This window comes from Cebus imitator, unplaced genomic scaffold, assembly GCF_001604975.1.
Source record: "Cebus imitator isolate Cc_AM_T3 unplaced genomic scaffold, Cebus_imitator-1.0 Scaffold84, whole genome shotgun sequence".
Lineage (NCBI taxonomy): Eukaryota > Metazoa > Chordata > Mammalia > Primates > Cebidae > Cebus > Cebus imitator.
Window position 1 is genome coordinate 5,449,139 of NW_016107399.1, and position 24,392 is coordinate 5,473,530.

Sequence of the window (24,392 nt, forward strand, 5' to 3'; positions counted from 1 at the left end):
CAAGTAGTACAACGAAGAAATGAAGGATAACAAGAAGTGAAATTATTCTAAAAGGACAGGTTGATATGCAAGAAGAATTGGTGAACAAATATTTAGGTAAATCCAAGCAAATATTGTTTGTGTCAAAATAAATAAACAAAAGAATGTCTAACATGCAGGCAAAAAAACAAATGTCCAAAACAACTGCAATAATAACAAAACTATAAGGTTTAAGAGAGAAGATTAAAGCTAAAGTGTCGTAAACTCACTGTATGACTTGGGAGAGAGTCATATTATTGTTAAAGTTAAATATATGAAAAAATTTCAAGGCTAACCAATAAAGAATAAGTATAAAATCACATAACCTCTAAAGCAACAGAGAATATAGTAGGCAGAATCATACTAACCCCAAAGATTTTCACATCCTAATATCCAGAACCTATAAATATGTTTCCTCACCTGGCAAAAAGGACTTTGCAGATGTGATTAACATTACAGGTCTTGAGATGACAGAGATTATTCTGGATTATTCTCATGGGTCCAATCTCATCACATAAGTCCCTAAAATCAGAGAATCTTTCCTAGCTTCAGAGAACCAGACAGATGTCGGTGTGAGGAGGACTCAGCCTGCTATTTTTGGCTTTGAAGATGGAGAAAGATGGCCCCAAACCAAGGAATGTGGGTGGCTTCAAGAGGTGGGAAAAGGCAAGGAAACCAATTCTTTCCTGGAGCCTCAAGAAAGAAACGCAGCCTTATCAATACCTGATCTTCACCTGGTGAGGTCTGGTTAGACTTCTGACAGAACTGTAAGATCATAAATTTTTATTGTTTAAGTGACTGACTTGGTAGTAATTTGTTATAGCTTCAATAGCAAACTATATGATAGAAAAAAAAAACAAAAAAAAAAAAAAAAAATATAAAAAAAAAAAAAAAAAAACTGAAAAGAGGAAGAATAATCTCTCTAATCCAAAGAAAAGGCAAGAAGAAAAAATAGAAAAACAGGAAAACAGTAAAACAGAAATATATACAAAAATACCAATAATCACAGCATATGTAAATATACATGTACTAACTTTACCAATAAAAATATAAGGATTCCAGATTAATTTTTCTAAAAAAAAAAACCTATATGCTATTTGCAAGAGACATAAGACATATCTAAGGCATAACAGGGCAAGTCTAAAAGAGATGGCAAAAAGATATTAATTAACTCAAATACACTACCAATCAAACCCTTTCTAAGGAAAGATGGCTCAAGCTGGAGCTGAAAAGGAAATTCAAGTCTAATCTGTTAAATGACCAAGAACCATATGACTGAGAATTATAGAATGGAAAGGCAGAATTTCATCTTATTTTACAGAAAAAAAAATCTCAATTTCTCCCAAATTCAATACTGGGAAAGCATTTTTCAATATATTATTTGGGAGGCAGTTACGCTGTTGTTGGGTCTATCATATCATCAACAGTATGCCATCTTGGACAATGATACTATAGATATGTAAAGATGAGAAAAAGATTAGGGGTGAGTTTTTAACAAGGCCTTTGTTACTGAACTAAGGTATTCCTCTAATGCATTAGGATGCCTTTCAGCAGCCAAAACTCAACTATTTACCACTGGTCCTAGGACAATATACAAAGTAACAGTAATTGGTATTGAGGGAATGATTTCCCCAAGGTGACAGCAAGACCAAACTAATATTCATCTGGTCTCTTCCCCGAGAAGTAGCCATATTCTACTAGAGTGTGGCAGCCAATTGGCTTAAAGGTATAAAACCCAGAAAACAACTAGGAACGTGTACCCTTGCTCCTCATGAGTAAAGTGACTTCTATCCCGTTCCTATGAGAAAGTGCTCTCTCTCTCTACTTCTTCCATTTGTTCTTCCACGTCTGCCCTATTTAAGGGTTTCTGGTTACATGTGGCCCTACCTCTTTTCTCTCAGACCTGCAGGCCTTCAAGTAAGGGATAGTATATTGTTCTCCTGCTTTCACATGTTAAGCACATCTGAGTCAGAGTGCAGCACTTGCAGTGGAAGCCTGTTTCTCTCTCTCCTGTGCTCTCTCTCCTGTGCTCCATGGGCTGGGAGGCAGGAGGAGAACTCTGGGCAAGTGTGCTCTCAGTTTGTTCTGTAGATCCACCTGTCCCTCAGGCAGGCCTCAAGTTCCAGATCAGTGTAACTGATAAATAAAATAGGAACAGAAAGAAAACCTCAACCACTCTCAAACACAGCTTTCACAAGACAGCCTAAGTAAAATTAATACTTAATATTTTGATCTACTTCTGTCTCCTGCATTAGTTCTTTATCAGTTAGTAATTTGGAGGGAAGAATGGAGACTAACTGAACTCAAGAAATGACAAGAAGCTGTTTTAAGGAAGAATGAAAAAGATAATAAAAGAGAAGAGAGATTGATGAAGGAGACAAGTAAATTGGTAAGATTAGGTCCCCATGTGGATTTAGGAATAAAATAAATATGGAGCTCAAGGACAGCTACCAATTTTCTAAGTATGTGATTAGGTGAATGTCGTGTTAGTGAATACAGAAGTAGGCTTTTCAAAGAAAGAGAATTAATTCAATTTTAGATTTGTTAATTAATTCAATTTTGGATTTTTCAGTGCCTGTGAAAAATTTACATGGAAAGGTTCAGGAAAAAGCTTAAACATATGGTTTTACGGCTAGGCTGATGACACAAATTTGGAAAGCAATGCATTGTTGAAGTCATGGAGTACACAGAATCCCCTGAGAGAGAATATATAATGAGAAAAAAAGGGCCATGAACAGAAACCTGGGGAATACTAGGAGTCTTTTTTGCCTCTGAGAAGGAATGACTCTGAGAAGAGCCAGAGAGATAGAGACAGAAGCAGGGATGGGGGTAGAGGTGGTGAAGTGCCATAAGAACCAGGGGAAGACAGAAGAATAATTTTTAAAGTATTCTAAACTTCATTTATCCCAGTTGGGATAGAAGAAGGGAAGAGGTACATTTTTAGCATTTATTAACATTTTAGTGTATTTAATTCATTCATACATTAATTTTGATATTTCAATACTATAATCCTGCTAAAGTATATAATACCTGAACCCTGAGGTTGTTTCAAACTTGATACAGCCAAGATTTTATGACATTTTCTCCCAATAAAATTTCTTCAAATATATATATGATAATATTACCAAGTCTTCACATAGAAAAAATGTATAGTTCATACAAGTCAAATTCTAATATTAGAAAATGTACGTTCATCCATAAGAATTGTTAAACCACATAAGTCTAGAAAATATATAAAGTATTATTTCAGTACCTTTAAAAAATTATCAATTAAGCAAATCATTAGAATTATTGGGCTGTATTTAAAAACTCAAAAGGTGATTTAGGTCAATCTCCCTACCTCCAAAGAGAAGTATTCTTAAGCCCCTTCTAAGCACAGGTCTCACCTAAAATATCGTCTTTTACCCACATACCATTTCAGTACATCTCCAAGAGGACAGGAAAATGCATACTGTGACTGAGTTCCTGCTGTTATGGAGCCTCAAATAACTTGGGCTTAGACTTTGGGATCACAGATTATACATAGAGTTGACTTCATAAGTTTTCTTCTAAAAAATTTCAGGGTCTTCCTTTCACTGAAAGTTAAAAGATGGGCTCAAGAATCTCATGTATTTAGCATTACTATAACGTTGTTCCCCTAACCTAGTGATGCCTTTCTCCCTTTAATTTGATTAGATGGCTTGCTTTCTGGCTGAGACTCAAAAGGAATGGGACTGCTAAATGTAAATATGTGGCTCAGTGCTTAAAATTAATGAATTTTTAAATAGGATACTGGCATTATTTTTCATTAATTTTTATAAACCTCTTACTACAGCTATAAAGCTATCAAAGTAAACATTTAATACCTCATTTATCACATGGTGAATAGCTTCCTATTCATATAAAATTCCTCTATCATTCATGCACACACATACATATATATATATTGATTCTTCATATGAAAACTTTTTAATTATTTCTGGTTTGAGGTAATAAATTTTTAGAAAGACACAAATTGTATTGTGTCTCTACATCTAAACAACAGAGTCATAAAGCATCAATTGATTACTAGCTAAAATTAAAATCAAAGACTGATTCATTGACAACTTATAACCTTTATTCATTTGATTAGAGGATCTTTATGTAGAGAGGATAGGAATGTAAACTAAATGTCAGATTTCTACAGTCAAAGGGAATTGGAAAGCTGAAGCTAGTTCATGAGTTAAACTGAATTATATTAAATTATCTGGATAACTGCTCCCCAGTTAGCTGATAAGCTCCATGGGATCAATTTCACCCATCCTCCTCACTACCAGCTTTATTACAGAAAGAAAAGACTTTAAAATGTAATTAGTTCATAAATTTTCCTCAACATATACCAAACTGAGAACTAGACTAAGTCAGTTATTAAACAGAAGGTGTTTCTGTAGAATGCTGATAGACATATACACATATTTCCCTATTTTTTCTTTTTGTCATTTAAATAAAACAATACATTATTGAAACTCTTGGGTTTCTAAGAAATTTATTTAAATCACCCAAATGGCTGCTGGATTTTCTAACCCATATGGAGTTAAGAAAGAGTAATAACAGAAAATGGTGAATCAATTTGAGTCAGTAAAATATGTACTGTATATATTTTCATTAACTATATGAAGCCCAAATACTTCAAATTTGTCTTTATATTAAAATAGAATTCTTCTGTTCCTCTTGTTTTAAAATCAGTCCCGTTCAACAGCATTTGCCCTATTAATTAGAGGTTTAGTAGAAAGAGAATGAATTTTCGAGAAAAAACATGGTTTCCCCTAACTTTCTAGCTGTGTGACTATGGACAAGTTACTTACCCATTCTATAAAATAGATTTAACAACATTCACTTCTGTCAAATCAGAATTAAAACATATAAATTATAATTTTAATGGCTATAATTTTATTTTTATTAGGTCAGACTCTTAACCCTGCCTCCCTAAGTCACTTATTTTGCTAGTTTAAATAAATATTTAAAGTAGTCATCAAGCGTAAGCAAGATGGCGAAACCCCATCTCTACCAAAATACCAAAAAATTAGCCAGGCATAGTGGTGCAGGGCTGTAGATCCACCTACCCAGGAGACTGATCTGGGAGGATCACTTGAGCCTGGGAAGTCAAGGCTACAGTGAGCTATGATCATGCCACTTCACTTCAGCCTGAGTGACAGAGCCAGCAGACCCTGCCTCAAAAATAATAATAATAAAATAAAGTAGTCTTGAACTGAGGTGTATGTAAAGTGAGAACTGTAATGACTGGCATATAGTATGTGCTCCATAAACGAATGCTACATATATTTATTAGTTTTAAATAAAGGAATTATGGTTGGCATTTCCTTAATCCCATAGACTTTTAAATAAGATCTCATAACATTAAAAGATCCCTATTTAATATCTGAAATTTTTGTCCTGTTTCAAAGGGAGTCTTTGGTCTTCCTTTTTTATGAGGCATTCACCACCCCTCTGATCCATCACCATTTGTGTACTAACAGCCACACTGAGAATCCAATCACCTCAAGAATTATAAAGCGCTTGTATTGAAAGACTATGAAAGTCACAGAAAGAGATACCATGTTACTATGAGAGTGACTCAGATGTTATGCAATCAGCTAATCATTTGAGTAGTAGATTTCAAAAAATTGTTTGATTGACTTGTTTTTCCTACTGAATTAAATCATTTTTGGAGCCTTTTATACACACAGTCTTAACTTCTACTAATAAGCCCTATTTTAATTACAATACCAATCACTCTGCAGGAAAAAAAAATTCTCCCCAAACCATATAAAATATAAGCTACAGCAATCAGAGCCAAGAAAGATGACAAAGGAATTAAAATTTCACTTCGAATATAATTAATTCTAGTCTCAGAAACTTGAAACTCATAAATGTAGAGGCTGAAAATTAAAATGCCATTGTGCTAATACTGAAAATCAATATTCGGAAGAAAAACATTATCAAAAGACCTAGTTTTCTGTAAGTCTAACTTTCAATTGCATCTCTAAATAGCTTTCTCTTCTATTTTTTTTTCTTAGCCCCTTTTACAGATGACTGTATCTCTTCTAAATCAAAATAGAAAATGAATGATGAATGTAGTTTTGGTAAGCAATAGAGAGAAGAATAGAGACACAGGTAGAGGCATCATGCTACAGTTTCTCTTTCACAGAACCACAGAACGAGCCACATGCAGTGGGAGGAAGAGAAAGAGGCGGGGATGCCAGCCATTGGGAAACTCTTCCTTCGAAATACCATACCTCCAGACATTTCGATGACATCAATTTATTCACTCATTTACTTAAAAACTTTTGTGGGTCACACTCTGTGAATAATTTACTGTTTGAGGTATCGTTGTAACACTTTTTAGGGATACAATTACAAAAAAGAGAGATCAGTCTCCCTGTATCACCATTTCTTTATATGGTTTCTTTCCTTTTTCATTTTTACAACACTCATATTGTCATTTTTCAAATGATCAGTTGATCAACATTTATTAGATATATATGTCTGTTAACAAAGCTCAAGAACAGACAGCATTAGTTACAAACAATCTAGACAAAAACTTCCTGGTCAACTAAATCAAAGATCATCATTTGAAAACAGGGAGAAAATGGAAAAAGGAAAGAATAAATAATATATTTTAAATTGTGATTTATTAATTCATTCAGCTAACACAGAGAAGGTGCTTGCATTATGGAAGGAGATGTGCTAAGTGCCACAGGAGACATAAATATGAATTAAGTCAGATGAGACATAAACAACTATGATATTATCAATTTTTTTAAATTAAAAAAAAAAAAAAAAGAAAAAGAATGAAGACAACCATTTTCCAGGTCCTATCTGTCCTCATATGGTTAAACACTCCCAATCTTAATTCTGCTTGACTTTGGGCCTAAAGTCAGAGAATGAAAAAAGATTATATAATTATTTTCTTACTTTTCTTTCCTACTTCCCAGCTGGCGAGCTGTATATTGATCTCCATAGTCAATCAATACCAATTGTCGAGAAAAGACATTCACTTTGTTGCCTATAAATAAATCTTCCAAGTGCAGGTTATCATATTTGGTCCGCTTTAAAAAGGTGCGATGATTCTTTACATCATGCTAGAACCAGAAACAACAATGTAATGAACAAAAAAAAATTATTAATAAGGAAAGTTAATCTTATCATAAGGTAGAAATAATTCTTAATCCTGTCTTATCAAATATAGGTTATTCTGTTTTTTTGTTATAAATATAAATCATATTTTTAATAACTCCCATATTTCCAAATTCAATCCATAAAATAACATAAAAGCTTCTTATTACAAATTTAATACTTTTAAAAACCTGAATAGAAAGATTTATTACCAAATCATTTCAGTAAAGTAGTCCTTACAAAATGCTAAAGAGTCATACACCCAAATTTCTGCTTTCTTGTGTACACAAAATCCCAATACCGAAAAGATCCACTTGTTAAAAGTGTTCCCAATGAAGGGACACAAAGAAATAAAACCCTTTTAGCCTGATCCTCTTTAATTTGACTTTTTGTAGCAATAACAGCTTTCAATAATGAGGACATATTTATGACCATGCCAATCCTTATTCATAATCACTTATTGGTTATTTCTTATCCAAAACATGAATAATCTTACTTCAGTCTTTTTTTTTTTTTTGAAACAGAATTTCATTCTGTCACCCAGGCTGGGGTGCAGTAGTGGGATCTCAGCTCACTGCAACCTCCACCTCCTGAGTCCAAGTGATTCTCTTGCCTCAGCTTCCCGAGTAGCTGGGATTAGAGGCACATGCCACCACGCACAGCTGATTTTTTGTATTTTTAGTAGAGATGGGGTTTCACCATGTTGGCCGGTCTCGAACTTCTGACCTCAAGTAATCCACCCACCTCGGCCTCCCAAAGCGCTGGGATTACAGGCGTGAGCCACCACGCCCGGCCCCCACTTCAGTCTTTTGACAAAAAAAAATCCTGTTCTTGACATTAAAAATAAAGGCACAAGTTAGCTCCTTACATTGGAATTACAACAAATATTTAAAAAAGGATTTCCACATATATATGCATACACACACACACACACACACATAAATGTATTTTTAAAAGGCAATTATATAAAAGGCAATGCTATTCCTCTACCTATCTCACATTCACCCCCTTTGCCAACATTCAAACAAAGAAAGGCTAATTTACCATTTCAACAGATCCATCCCCTGGGTAAAATAAAAGCTCATAACGTCGAAGAAGTGAAGCGTTTGGATCATACCACTCTGCAATGAAAACGAATCTTTCACTATGATTCTGCAAAGAAAGAAGAATTTTAACACTAACATATAAAGAACAAGCACTCTTCTATAAGTCACACAAAATGAGAGCAAGAATTCCCAATTTGCAAGAAACAAACTTACTTCAACCTATTATATTGATTTTTTCTGCTTTTCAACAAAATATCAGTTATCAACACATACTCAGAAATACTTCCTTTTAATTTCTCACTAAATATCCTTAGACATCTCAAAGATGACTATGGATTGCTTATTACTGTACGGCCATCTCATCATCCTGAGTGAATTAACATTTTCTAAGAAAATGAGCTTCTGATTTTACTATTGTAACAGTCCTTCTGAAAGCAAGTTTACATACGATTAATAAACTAATATAAGAATAAATTTCTGAGGATAGCTCTCAATTACATGAAGTTTTGACTTTCCTAAATTTTAGAATCTAGTAATATAAGAATATCGTCATTAAAATTACAGCAAACATCTTTTTTCTCCTTAGTAATTTCATATGATAGTATCTTTTTATAGAAATAATGTGTTAGTCTAGGACCTCTGAGAAACAAATGCAAAGACAAGATTGAACATGCAAGAATTTCATTAAGGAAAATTCCTGTAATAGAAAATGAGGAGGGAGTCAAAAAGACTAGAAAAGCTGACAGAAACAATGCGAATGTGACACAGTGGTGGAGAGAGGCAAGGAATGTTAGGCAGGGCCATCCTGGATTGCTATACCCTAGAAAGAAGGCTTAGTAAGCCTATCAAGAAGTGCTAGGGCCAAGTGACTCCCAAGGATAGGGAGGGGCCACCTTTAGTATCCCTGTTCCTCTCAATCACTGGCTGGGAGTAGCCTTTGGAAAGGAAGTGCTCAGCACAAAAGCAGCAATGGATTCCAGAGAACAGCAGCTGGAACCCTTCGTCATTTAAGTTGCTGCCAGTTGGAGGCACTAAGAATGTGAAGTACATTCTTAGGGCTACCACAGAAAGCAGAAAGAAAAAAATAAGTCAAAGGTGGGTTCTTTTTCCTTGACTATTAAGCAGGATTTCCCATTATATATGTGAGTAAAAATACCCCCCACCCCAAAGGTCCTTCATTATAATAAGCTAATAAAAGCACAGGGAAGAAGGGAATCTAGGAGTTTCACTGCTAATTCTAGATTTGCCATCTGATGCTCTGGTTAGGGTAAATTTGGGGGTTCTTCTTTATGTTAATAATTGACTTAAAATGGTAGAAGTTGCATGTCTAATTATGTTTATGATATATCCACAAACTATAATGCAGATGAGTAGTTTTTAAGACACTTTTATTTTTCCCACAATTGTCCAAAGACACATTTAAACCATGCTGATAATGCAAGAGAAAATACATGTAAAATAAGAGACATACTATGACATACTATTTGTAAAAGCCTTTCATCATATATATTTTTCATATTGATTATAACAACACAGCTTTTTTAAGTGTAGGTTTCACCGTGCATTCTAGTATTGTATTCATCTATAAATAAAAATTTAAATATTAGATTATCAGATTTTTTACTATTCAGACTAAAATATTTATTTAAATACATAATTAAAACATTGCCCTCAGGTTTCAACAAAATTCAACAGCCCTTTATGCTAAAAACTCTCAATAAACTATGTATCGATGGAACGTATCTCAAAATAATAAAAGCTATTTACGACAAACTCATGGCCAATATCTACTGAATGGGCAAAAACTGGAACCCTTCCCTTTGAAATCTGGCACTAGGCAAGGAAGCCCTCTCTCACCACTCCAATTCAATATAGTATTGGAAGTTCTAGTCAGAGCAACCAGGCAAGAAAAAGAAATAAAGGGTTTTCAATTAGGAAAGGAGGAAGTCAAATTGTCTGTATTTGCAGAAGACATGATTGTATAATTAGAAGACCCCATTGTCTCAGCCCAAAATCTCCTTAAATTGATAAGCAACTTCATTCAGCAAAATCTCAGGATACAAAATCAACGTGCAAAAATCACATGCATTCCTATACACCAATAACAGACTAACAGTGAGCCAAATCAAGAGCGAACTCCCATTCACAATTGCTACAAAGAGAATAAAATACCTAGGAATACAACTAACAAAGGACGTGAAGGACCTCTTCAAGGAGAGCTACAAACCACTGCTCAACGAAATAAGAGAGGACACAAACAGACAGAAAAACGTTCCATGTTCATGGTTAGGAAGGATCAATATCATGAAAATGGCCATACTGCCCAAAGTAATTTATAGATTCAATGCTATCCCGATAAAGCTACCAATTACCCTTTTCACAGAACTGGAAAAAACCACTTTAAACTTCATATGGAACCAAAAGAGAGCCCGCATAGCCAAGTCAACCCCTAAGCAAAAAGAACAAAGCTGAAGGCATCATGCTACCTGACTTCAAACTATACTACAAGGCTACAGTAATCAAAACAGCATGGTACTGATACCAAAACAGAGATATAGACCAATGGAACAGAACAGAGGCCTCAGAGGCAATACCACACATCTACAATCATCTGATCTTTGACAAACAGGACAAAAACAAGCAATGGGGAAAGAATTCCATTTAATAAATGGTAGTGAGAAAACTGGCTAGCCATGTGCAGAAAGCTGAAACTGGACTCCTTCCTGACAGCTTACACTGAAATTAACTCCAGAGGGATAAAGACTTAAACATAAGACCTAACACCATAAAACTCTAGAAGAAAACCTAGGCAAAACCATTCAGGACATAGGCATAGGCAAGGAATTCATGACTAAAACACCAAAAACATTGGTAACAAAAGCCAAAACGGACAAATTAAACTCCAGAGCTGCTGTACAGCAAAAGAAACAATCATTAGAGTGAACCGACAACCAAGAGATTGGGAAAAATTTTTGCAATATACCCATCTGACAAAGGGCTAATATCCAGAATCTACAAAGAACCAAAACAGATTTACAAGAAAAAAACCAAACAAATCCATTCCAAAGGGTGAAGGAGATGAACAGACATTTTTCAAAAGCAGACATACATGAGGCCAACAAACATATGAAAAAATGCTTATAATCACTGGTCATTAGAGAAACACAAATCAAAACCACATCAAGATACCATTTTACACCAGTTAGAATAGCGATCATTAAAAATCTGGAGACAACAGATGCTGGAGAGGATGTGGAGAAATAGGAACACTTTTACACTGTTGGTGGGAGTGTACATTAGTTCAACCATTGTGGAAGACAGTGTGGCGATTCCTCAAGGACCTAGAAATAGAAATTTCATTTGACCCAGCAATCCCATTACTGGGTATATACCCAAAGGATTATAAATCGTTCTATTATAAACACACATGCACACATATGTTCACTGAGGTACTGCTTACAATAGCAAAGACCTGGAACCAACCCAAATGCCCATCAATGATAGACTGGACAAGGAAAATGTGGCACATATACACCATGGAATACTATGCAGCCATAAAAAACGATGAGTTTGTATCTTTTGTAGGGACATGGATGAATCTGGAAACCATCATTCTCAGCAAACTGACACAAGAACAGAAAACCAAACACTGCATGTTCTCACTCATAGTCAGGTGAAAAATGAGTACACATGCACACAGGGAGGGAAGCATTACACACTGGGGTCTTTTGGGGGGTGCTGGGGAGAGACAGCAGAGAGGGAAGGTTGGGGAGGGATAACATGAGGAGAAATGCCAGATATAGGTGACAGAGGGATGGAGGCAGCAAACCACCTTGCCATGTATAAATTTATGCAACAATCCTGCATGATCTGCACATGTACCTCGGAATCTAAAGTACAAGAAAAATATGCATATATTGCCTTCACTAAAATAAATATAAAATAGAAGAAATTACACATCTAACTAAAGCAAATGAAAAATCAATGAAACCTGGTACTTCCATTTATCCATCTAGCCCTATCCACCAAATCTGCCAATCACACTCTTCTGAATTGGGCAGCAGAATTTTGCACTATACTCTATCCAGAAAACAGTTTTAATAGAAAGAAAATAAACTGAGGAACTATTGCCTCTGGCTATGACAAAGTAGCTTACAGCAAACCAATTCTACTTCTAAGAACAACTAGAAAAGTAGAATATCAAAGATTTAGAGAGCTTTTAAGGTGGCTGGGATATGAGGATCCAAGATCCAGAAAGACAGGAAGCCCACTGAAATGAAACCAACATTCACTGTGTTGTTATAACTCCTAACATATGTGCTGAGTCTGAAGTCAAGTAGGCAAGTGATTGAGAAGCCTAAGAAGCTGGCAGAGGGAGCCCACCAAGGGGCAGAGAAACAGGTACAAAAGTGAGCTCAAACCTGCGCTTGTTCGGTAGAGCTTTTGGAAACTCACTCCCAAGTCCCTGCTGTTTCCTCTGTGAGAAAAAGCTTATTGCTCCAAGTACAAATTATATTAAAACTTGATTTAAACTTAACTTTCTGCTTTACTTTTACAATAAGAACTGTGTTTGCATCCTAGAGTTAAAAGATGTGTCTAGAGATATAACAGTGGTACATCCGGACGTGGATAAAACATCACAGTCAGGTTGGCTTTTCAACTACCTGCCCGACACACATGCGCGCGCGCACACACACACACACACACACACACACACACACACACACGCCATCCAGACCAAAGCCACTTTTGAAATTTAAAGAAAATTTACTTTCAGCTTTGTTGAGTCAAATCTAGGAAAAAAGAGGAACTTGGTTCCCTTTCCTTTTTTTTTCCTAAAATGGTGTTAAAGCTGGATTTAGTTTTGTTTAAACTCTTCACTTTATGGATAAAGAAACTGAGCTCCAGAGAATATAAATGACTAGCATAAGGTCACAGACCTGGTAAAGAACTGAGCCAAAGCTGGAAACTACACTACCTATGAATCCGATATTTCCAAATCAACAGCCTTCCAGGGCCAACTCAAGAGGGAGAAACAAACACTTTACTAGCACATAGATACACCTCAAGCTGTCTGTCACAGATACTCTGATGAAAATGCCACCACCTGATGATTACATGAACAACCATTAGTTCCTTCTTCCTCGAAGATTTTGGCTTCCATCAAAAGTACTTTGTGGGAAGCATTTAAAGATTATACTACATCAAAAAGAGACTTTCTTAAAGAAGTCAAATCATTATTCCTCTTTTGAACATTATAAAGGTAAGTTATACATAATCCCTCACACATAATCACACTTTGTTCCAGAAATCTTAAAGTCTTAAAGGAAAATGTGTATTATTATACCCAGAAGTCTCAAAGTGACTTGAAGTGGACAATGTGGTATTATTAAACTCAGAAGCCTTAGTGTCTTAAAGTCTTAAGGTCTCTGTCTAGAGACAGAGAACTTTCCTACAGCAACAGTCTTACTCAACGGTAAGTAATGTAAACATTTTACATTATAACATGCATATATATGTTATTGAGTGGAATGTAAAATTATATAAGTTTTATAACATAAAATGGGTGATTTTCTGGAAATTTTGACCAATATTGAAATTCCAAGTGAAATTATATTTGAAGGGTAACCAAGTCTTTGGAGAACTGAATCACACCACCACCTCTCTCTGCTACTGTTTACAGGAAGGCCCATATAAAATTAACAATCTTTTCCATACAGATGTACTTTAAAAAGCCAGTCTCTCAGTTCAAGAATGAGTTTAACTAAGCTTATGTAACCAAGCATAATTGCACCTTGGCCTCACATATTTCAATAATACTAACCAGAAAGCCATTCCATTCCTGATGATACTATGATAATCAATCAACGAATACCAACTGAGCCTGGTACTACTAGTATTGCTGAGTGCAATGAGCACATCAGTCTGGTAAATCTGCTGCTGCTGTTGCTATTGCTGCTATCATTTGCTGGCAGCCTACAGCAAGTAACATGGCCCTGACATGTGTTGCTTAAAGACAGGAGCCAGGAAACTATAAAGGGTTTTTGCAGGGTAAGATTAGGGAGGAATATCTGAGAGAGTCCAAAAGCATGGGCTCTATAGTCAGACAGACCTGGGCAAGACAGTTAATCTCTCTAAGCCTCATTTTCCCCATCTGTAAAACAGAAATAGTACTTTCCTCATAAGGTGGCTATGGGGATTAAATGATTTTGTTTACATAAAGCACTTAGGATTTCTTTTGCCTATGTCTCCCAGAGCAATGATGGTGGTTTATAGGTCCACCCGTGACTCTAGAACTGCACTGCACACACTCATCTCCCTCATTGATCTTTCTCTGACATACAAGAAGAACCTCTTTGGATTTGTAATGATGCAGCCTCAGCTGCAACTAATCCTAGGTAAGTAGTTTTTTAAAGGTCTTTGCAGAAAAAATCAGTATGAAGGAAAAAGGAATTTGTGATGGACAGAAAATGACTAAACTTATATTTACAAATGAAAATAAAAACTATTGAACATGTAATACTAAGTAATTTTTGTAAAGGATATATAATATTAATAAATCCGAGCTAAAGTACAATTCCTACCTTTTGGGGGTTCAAACAGTTATGGATCTGTTTTTGTCAATAAAAGTTTTAGTCACAATTTTCTTGTTAAATTTTATAACTCTATCTGTTACACATTCATCATTAGTTTTATAATTTAAACTTCTGAAAGGAAAGGTACAACTGAAAAAATAATAAATTACATTAATTAACAAAATTATTGTTGAAAATTGTAGATGTAAGAAATTAAAAGTTGTGTTTTGACTTGTTACAGGCACCAAAGGTGTTATGGAAAATAATAAAAAGTATTCACATTCACATAGTATAATATTAAAAGTCATATTAGACATTATATTTAATAGCAATCTATATGTCCAAAACAGCAGGTATCATACATTGCCATTTAGCAATTCTAAGATATAAAATTAATTATGTGGCTAAGTTTCCAGTACCAAGCAGGAATCTAAGGATCTATATGAATATTTATAAAGTAATAGTAAAATTTCCTGCCTTCAATTCCACAAAGAAAAGCAGAAGAGTTTTATATTTTATTTAAAAGGAATAAATATGCACAGATGAGAAAGCATCTTGGTTCAAGGCTTCTCTGGTATCAAAAATAAAGCACAGAATTTTTTTTCAAATAAACTATCTAAATCTCCATTCCATGGCTCTCAAATGAAGTAAAGTGTCTATTTAAGGAATCTATTCACATCTAATTTTTAAATTCTTGATAGTAATAAGCCTGGGGGAAGACAGAAAAACTGTAAAGCATACTCATTATCTAAGCTCGCCAATTTATAATTTCAGAGGAAACGAAATAAAATATTAATATGGAAGGAAAGGTACTCCTCCCAATTTATAAGCACTTGGGGTAAAGGATGAGTTTGTGTGAGTATATGTACTTGTGTACATAGTAAGCAAAGATGAGTATTTCTGAATACAGGTTACAGTGTAAAATTACCTTTACTGCTTTTCACTAATAAATTGCAAAATTTCTAAATAGAAGTTTTGATAATACCATTGCATTTTTGCTCCAATGCAATGGAGACCCTTAACAAGTGAAAGTCTCTTACCCTCTTCCAGGGACCTTGTATCCTAGTAAGGCCACAAGAGGATATAGAAAAGTTAAGATAAGTTATCAACTCAACACATACTGGCAGAAATATACTCACCTATAAGGATCAAGCACAATGCTTAAAGAAAAAGAAAAAAGAAAAGCAAGGAATGGCAGGTAGTATCTTTACTGTTTTGTATTTTTAGGGTACCAGCTATCATTAGCTTTCATGAATCAGTGGGATCCACTGTTTATATCTGGTCGCCAATGCTTAAGACTTTTAGTGTTCTGTAAATTGTTACTATTTTAATTAACTTTTACAAATCTTATTTACCTCTCATGGTAGTTAGAACCGAGTACTAAACTAAGCAGGTAGCGAGGGAAAGGGAACTAAACTAATAGTGTGTCAAGTATATTTAATACATATTTCAGTTAATCCTCACAAGAAACCTGTAATTGAGTGACTCCTACTATTTTCACCATTGGGAAAACAGAGGTGCAGAAACATTAACTGTCCAGATATTACAAAGATAAACAGCTAGTCAGAACTAGACTTGGGATTCAAACAAAGGTTTGTCTGATGTCAAAATTCAACACTCATTTTAGACACCAAAAGCACTGAATCAAGAAAAAACATCAGAATCAAGAGTTCTGGATCAGTCAAAAGAGCAACAGAGATGGGAGATAGTGAAAAAGTTAACCTGTCTATAAGGTACAACTGAGCAGAAAAGCAGACAGAGATAAGAAATCAGAGGAAGTCACTACTAACAATGGAAAATCAGTTTGGTCTCGATTCTACAAAGAATGCACAGAGGGTAAGAATTGAAAATGTTTCAAAAGTTGAATTAAGACAGTTGAAGGAGCTTAGGTTAGACCTAACTGAGAAGTAATTGAGTCATTATTAAAATTACTTCCAAAAATCACAGACAGTGCGTACAATTTAGGAACACCTACTTATTAGTTTATCATTCCTTTTGCAATATGTTTAAAAGTCCCCTATAACAGTGGCTTCAAACGTTTGATTATTACAGTAATAAGTTCACACCATGACCCAATGCACACATGCATGTAAAAATATTACTGAAGAATTTCTCACAGCAATATGTATCCTTACTATGTGCTGTGTACTAAGATATTTTCTATTCTGGTCTATTCTACCTTTTTATTAACACTGATAGAGACCCTCCAACCCATTTCATACCTACAAATAAGGTCAAGAGCCTTTGAAGAACACTGCATTATCACCCACTCTCCCACTCCAAACTATGAAACAACTACAAGAAAATATTGGGGAAAAATCTCTAGGACATTGGTCTGCGCAAAAACTTCTTGAGCACTACCCCACAAACATAGGCAACCAAAGCAAAAAGGGACAAATGGGATTACATCAAGTTAAAAACCTTCTGCATAGCAAAAAAATACAATCAACAAAGTGAAGAGACAATCTACAGAATGGGAGAAAATATTTTCAAACTATCTATCTGATAAGAGATTAATAACCAGCATATACAAGGAGCTCAAAAACTTTACAGGAAAAAATCTAATAATCTGACTAAAAAATGGGCAAAAGATCTGAATAGACATTTCTTAAAAGAAGACATACAAATGAAAAATAGGCATATGAAAAGGTGTTAAACATCACTGATCATCAGAGAAATACAATCAAAACTACAATGAGTTATAATCTTATCCTAGTTAAAATGGCTCTTATTCAAAAGACAGGCAATAACAAATGCTGGTGAGGATGTGGAGAAAAAGGGAATCCTTGTACACTGTTTTTGGGAATGTAAATTAGCATATCCACTATGGAGAACAGTTGGAGGTTTCTCAAAAAACTAAAAATTGGGCTAACATACGACCCAGCAATCCCACTGCAGGGTACACAATGAAGTACCATTCAGCCATAAAAAAAGAATGAGACCCAGTCATTTGCAAAAATAGGGATGAAACTGGAGATTATTAGATTAAGTGAAATAAGCTAGGCACAGAAAGACAAACCTCCTATGTTCTTACTTATTTGTAGGATCTAAAATATCAAAACAATTGAACTCATGGACATAGAGAGTAGAAAGATGGTTACCAGAAGCTGGGAAGGATAGTGGGAGGCTGTAGGGGTGGTGGGAATGGATAACGAGTACAAAAAAATATTAAAAAAATAGAAAGAATGACTAGGACCTACTATTTGATAGCACAGCAGGGTAACTATAGCCAATAATAACTGAATTGTACATTTTAAAATAACTTAAAGACTGTAACTGCATTGTTTGTAACAAAAGGCTAAATGGATCAAAAGGATAAATGCTTCAGGGGACAGAGAACCTATTCCCCATGATGTGCTTATTTCACATTGCATGTCTGTATCAAACTATCTCATGAACCCCATAAATATATATACCTATCATGTACCCATAAAAATTTAAATTTTTTTAAAAAAGAAATTTGCCAAGATCACACAGCTTATAAACAGAGGTGAACCCAGACACCTTGACTCCAGACCTCCTGCTCTTGGCCACTCTCCTTAATTGTGGCAAGAAGGGATGGAAACATCCTTCTGAGGGACACTGGACTAAGCAGCCTATATATAAGCTGCACTGTTTGCTCGATTTCCAGAACCAACAACTGTATTCTTTCAATTTCACCCCCTATTAAGACAAATCAGGTTTTAAAAACCAACACAACCACAACAATAAAAGCCAGGCCATACTTGTCAGACTTACAATTCTAACAATGCATCGAAAAAATGTGCATTGCATTTTGTAATGCTGTATTTTGGGAAAAAACTACTTCACAATAGGAGGAAAATATTTTCGTTCATACAAAAGTGCTCCTTTTTTTAAAATCTTGCTAAATGGATTATATAATGCATGATGGAGAAATGTCCTGACCTAACTAGAAGTCTTATTTTCATGATTTGCATGTTGAAGGGTCAGTAACTGGTCTCAGTCTATTTCAAGCCAAGTATGTGCCTCTGTTTGACTTCAAAGACATTCTGGAATAAATTATGTACATGATAAAGGTTACAGTTCAACAGGCTTCTAAAGTTTAGTCTGAGTCTCCATGTACCTACATTCACCTTGAATGACATAATAATAGAAATCAACAGCATCAATAACCAAACAGCATGGTACTGGTACCAAAACAAATACATAGACCAATGGAGCAGAACAGAGACCTCACAAATAACATCCCACATCTACAACCATCTGATCTTTGACAAGCCTGACAAAAACAAGCAATGAGGAAAGGATCTCCTATTCAGTAAATGGTGCTGGGAAAACTGGCTAGCCATATTCAGAAAACTGAAACTGTATCCCTTCCTTACACCTGATACAAAAATTAACTCAAGATGAATTAAAGACTTAAATGTAAAACCCAAAACCATAAAAACCGTAGAAGAAAACCTAGGCAATACCATTCAGGACATAGGCATGGGCAAAGACTTCATGACAAAAAGGCCAAATGCAACTGCAACAAAAGCAAAAACTGACAAATGGGATCTAATTAAGCTTAAAAGAGCTGCTGCATAGCAACAGAAACTATCATCAGAGTGAACAGGCAACCTACAGAATGGGAGAAAATTTTTGCAATCTACCCATCTGACAAAGATCTAATATCCAGAATTTACAAGGAACTTAAACATATTTACAAGAAAAAAAAAACAACCCCATTCAAAAGTGGGCAAATGATGTGAACAGACACTTCTCAAAAGAAGACATTTATGTGGCAAACAAACGTATGAAAAAAAGCTCAACATCACTGATCATCAGAGAAATGCAAATCAAAACCACAATGAGATACCACCTCACACCAGTTAGAATGGTGGTTATTAAAAAGTCAGGAAACAACAGATGCTGGTGAGGCTGTAAAGAAACAGGAGTGCTTTTAACATTGTTGGTTAGAATGTAAATTAGTTCAGCCATTGTGGAAGACAATTCCTCAAGGATCTAGAACTAGAAATATCATTTCACCCAGCAATCCCATTACTGGGTATATACCCAATGGAATATAAATCATTCTACTATAAAGACACATGCACACATGTTTATTGTAGCACTATTTACAATAGCAAAGACATGGAACCAACCCAAATGCCCATCAATGATAGACTGGATAAAGAAAATGTGGTACATATACACCATGATTCACAAGGAATGAGATCATATCCTTTGCAGGGACATGGATGAAGCTGGAAGCCATCATCTTCAGCAAACTACCACAGGAACAGAAAACTGCATGTTCTCACTCATAAGTAGGAGTTGAACAATGAGAACACATAGACACAGAGAGAGGAACAACACATACCAGGGCCTTTTGGAGGTTGGGGATTGAGAAGAGGGAAGTTAAGAGGATGGGTCAATAGGTGCAGCAAACCACCATGGCACACATATGTCTATGTAACCAAACTACACATTCTGCACATGTATCCTGATTTTTTTTAGAAGAAAAAAATATATATATAGAAGGAGATCAACATCATCTAAGAATCTGCCCCCTCAAGCCAGCTGCTTCCAGTAAGGGTGAGTGAAAAGAGGCTTCCAAACAAGGAACTTTTAAATTTGTCTTGAACATTCTGAGAACATAGCAGATCATTAAAAATATATTACCTACATAGTGGGCAAACAAGCATAGTAATTCACATTGCTTTACTTAGATGCCACTGTGATAAGTACAACAGAAATAAAAGCACAGGGAAAAGATTTGTATTATCCCATTACCGGAGGCTAGATTTTAAGCACTAACTTGTTTTGTACCTATCCTTTATTAAATAGTCTTCCTCTAGGGCTTCTTTCAAAGACCAAGTAATTTTCTTACACTGAATAGTGTCAAATATTAACTAACCTTACTTTAGTGTGACCATAACCAGTTTTGAGCTTGTCCAGGTTGTTCTCAGAGACCTATTGCTTCTTCATAAATCTGTCTCGTAAAGACAGACAGAAGGCAAGCTCAAGTAAAAAGTGACTACATGTATGATAAATCTAATTTGTCAACTCTAACTTGGCATTTCTTATTAATAAAGGCAAACAAATTATAACAGAAGGAAAAATTAGGTAAATTATTAAATTAACTATCCTATTTCACTTAAATTCTTTAAGCACTAAGTATAACACTTTTTGCAATCACTTTTCACACTTTTAGAAAATTAGTTTAAAAACAAATGTTTTCTTTTGAAAAAAAAAATATTTTCAACAGGAGAATTACACATATTTCCAAGATTGTGTTTCTTAATGTCATTTCAAGACAGTATCTCAGAAATAGGATGCATTATTTTTTGTCTTTACAGAAAAAAGTCAATGATGTAGTGAACAGAACACAAATACCTGTATTTCCCCAACTGTGATGTTCAAGATGCACTTTCAAATTAGTTCCTGCTAAATTTTGCTAGTGAAAAAATGCCAGAAAAGAACCATTTCCACAGTATGAGTATAAAGCAGGAAGCTGGTCAAACAAGATGGAATCATTTTTAAAAAGCACATATCCAGTTTCAAGAAAGAAAGAGCCTTTTGTTGTTGTTGTTGTTATTGTTGTTGTTGAGATAGAATCTCACTCTTGTTGCCCAGGCTGAAGTGCAATGGCACGATCTTGGCTCACTGCAACCTCTGCCTCCCAGGTACAACCGATTCTCCTGCCTCAGCCTCCCAAGTGGTTTGGATTACAGGCATGTGCCACTACGCCTAGCTAATATTTTGGTATTTAGTAGAGATGCGGTTTTACCATGTTAGTCAGGCTGGTTGAGAACTGCTGACCTCAGGTGATCCACCCACCTTGGCCTCCCAAAGTGCTGGGATTACAGGTGTGCACCACCGCATCCAGCCGAAAGAGCTTTTTAAACTTCTTCACCTTGGGCCCTATAATCTCAAAAATTTTTTCTCTCTGACTTCTGCAGATCACTGTCCAGTGAAAAAAACAATGCCACACACCATGTATCAAGGGAAACCTCTCTGAAAAGCAAGGCTGAACTTTGCTTTAAACATCTCAAATAAAACAGTTATTATGAAGTCTTACCAGACCAACCCCAGACAATGGACATTTCTGTACTTGGAATTTGATTTTTACAGAATTTTAGAGATCAAAGGAGCATTAAAAATGAGGAAACAGAAGCTCAGATAAGTTACTTGGCAAAAATTACATGACTTGTCAATACAGGCCACACTAACACCTTCTGCTATGAAATCTTCCTGTCAAATTCCTCATAAAACATACAGCAGCATTCTAAAACAACTGAACTAAAACACTCAGCCAACTTTTATCTTTGTATTCTTCATGAAATGTGTTTTGTCTTTTTTTATTACTAGTGTTTAAGTCATTTTTTACTTGAATCAGAGGGTGTCATTTAGTAAGAATTTTATTAGTTCTTGGTTTTTAAAATCCAGACATTCTACATGTGAGATAGTTTTCATTTTAACTGGCATATCATTTGCACACAAAATAAAGAATACAGCAAAATAATGTAACGCAGGAGGACACAAAAGAAATGCACTAAGACAAGTAACAAACATTCTCTCATAGAACAATGATCTGTTTTACAGGAAACAAATCTTGCCTTGAAATTTACACAGTGAGACTGTACTTAATCACGTGAAAATATCTATTTTTTTCCTAGGACATTTTTCATTCATGAGTATTTTCAAGTTTTCACAGTTTACACATTTCTTAAAACATGATACCAGCAGCAACTGAAAATGAATGCTGAATTTGGTACACACATTATCTACCTCAAGATAACAAAAGGATATAGAAAAACATATACCACCCACAGTGCTTCACAATATTCACTTCTATTTAGCCAGCATTTATTGTAGTTATTCCTAGTAAGACTCATTCACTGTTTACAAATGTTCTGGTATGCATTCTTTATAGCGAAGTGTTAATACACTACATCTTATTTATTTTAGCGAATCAGTATATTTTCTGTATTTAATTAGAAAAATTAACTTAGTTTTCAAAATTTATTTGCAAATATACTTTTTCCATTTGGCACTATGGTTTGTTGCCTACCTAGCTGAATATACAACATCAGCTTATCCTAAGGCTGTTCACGTGCTTAATTTACTTAAGTGTTCATTTTAAGTAACATGCTCATTGTGTATAGGAATTTGTATTTTGGAGGTGCTTGATATATCTACAAAGAAAAATTAATTAGGGGTCAGGTGCAGTGGCTCACGCCTGTAATCCCAACACTTTGGGAGGCTGAAGCAGGTGGATCATGAGGTCAGGAGTTCAGGACCAGCCTGACCAACATGGTGAAACCCCATTTCTACTAAAAATACAAAAATTAGCTGGGCATGGTGGCGTATGCCTGTAATTCCAGCTACTCAGGAGGTTGAGGCAGGAGAACTGCTTGAACTAGGATCCAGGAGGCAGAGGTTGCAGTGAGCCGAGATAGTACCACTTCACTCCAGCCTGGGCAACAGAGTGAGACTCTGTCTCAAAAAAACAAAAAAGAAAATTTAATTAGGGAATTACTTTATTTAAAAATGCTCCTAGAAGTCCTGTGTTCATTTTTTTTAAAAAAAGAATGTTAGACTGGTCTGCAAGGAAGTAATTAAGGTTTCTTGTAGTTTAAAAGTTATACATGGTAAGACATTTTGTTTTTACTGTATGTTTTTACTGAATGATCTATTCCCCATCCCAAGGCAAGCATGAATAAAATTACGTTAAATGTAGCATGTGGCATCGCAGTCTCTCAGAATTTGTTTCATCTATTTTATTTTATTGACTATCGCCTGTATCTTCTGTTATCCTGTTTGAAGAAAAAGGACAAATAAAACATGACCAGCAAAAAAAAAAAATTATGCAACTTATTAAGTAACCTAGTTTAACAAGGACCCTTGTTTCTTCATGGGCAGACTGATGTTCCCACAATAGAACACTGTGTTGCCATCTAATTTTCTATTACCCAATACAAATTCTCTCTCAGGCCCACCCCCAATATGGCCAAATAGGAACAACTCTGGAGAACAGTTCCCAGCGAGAGAGATGCAGTAGGCTAGCGATCTCCACAATCCCAAAGGAGGTACCAGGTTCATTTCAAAGGGACTAGTTGGATAGTGGGAAAAGCCCACAGAGGGCAAACTGAAGCAGGGCGAGAGTAGCCCGAAGCAGGGCGGGGCAATGCCACACCTGGGAAGTGCAATGGGCCCGGAGGATCGGGGATCTTACCCCCTCTGCACTAGGGTCCAGATATTACACTTCCGCCATGCCCTCTGCAACCCACAGAACAGGAGAATGCTGTTGGACTGAAAAGGGTAGATTTCAACACAGATCTGAGAGTCAGCTCCGCCCACCCAGCTGACAGTGGTTGGTACAGACCTTGGCAGAAGTTTTAACTAACATCAAGAATGCTTGCTGGACTGAACCACTTGTTTCACAGAAAGAGGGAGAGTTGAAAGCAGAGGGACAAATGAAAGGGCTTGGCAGGTCCCACCCCAACAAAGTCCAGCAAACTGAAGCCCTCTCACTAGAGTTTTGCAGGCAGCACATCACTTTGAACTCCACTCGGGACAATCGAGCTCAGTGGGGGAAAGGACACACACCTTTCCTTTGCGAGGGCGGGTCTAACCTCACCAGTGTAAAAAAAAAAAAAAAAAAAAAAAAAAA

General features: G+C 35.6%; 1 protein-coding gene across 4 annotated transcripts in view; it reads right to left on the reverse strand.

Annotated features, from left to right (window-relative positions):
- Positions 1-24,392, reverse strand: part of NME7 (NME/NM23 family member 7) — a 166,049-nt gene that overhangs the window by 113,352 nt on the left and 28,305 nt on the right. For 3 of the 4 annotated variants that reach the window (XM_037740507.1, XM_017534098.2, XM_037740506.1), the window contains exons 2-3: positions 8,197-8,304; positions 6,952-7,118 (exon numbers count right to left, since the gene is read on the reverse strand). In XM_037740507.1, coding sequence (XP_037596435.1) covers positions 6,952-7,118; positions 8,197-8,304 — 275 coding nt within the window. Of the gene's footprint in view, positions 1-6,951; positions 7,119-8,196; positions 8,305-15,813; positions 15,836-24,392 lie in introns of all 4 variants that reach the window. The other variant, XM_017534100.2, reaches the window with a different exon arrangement.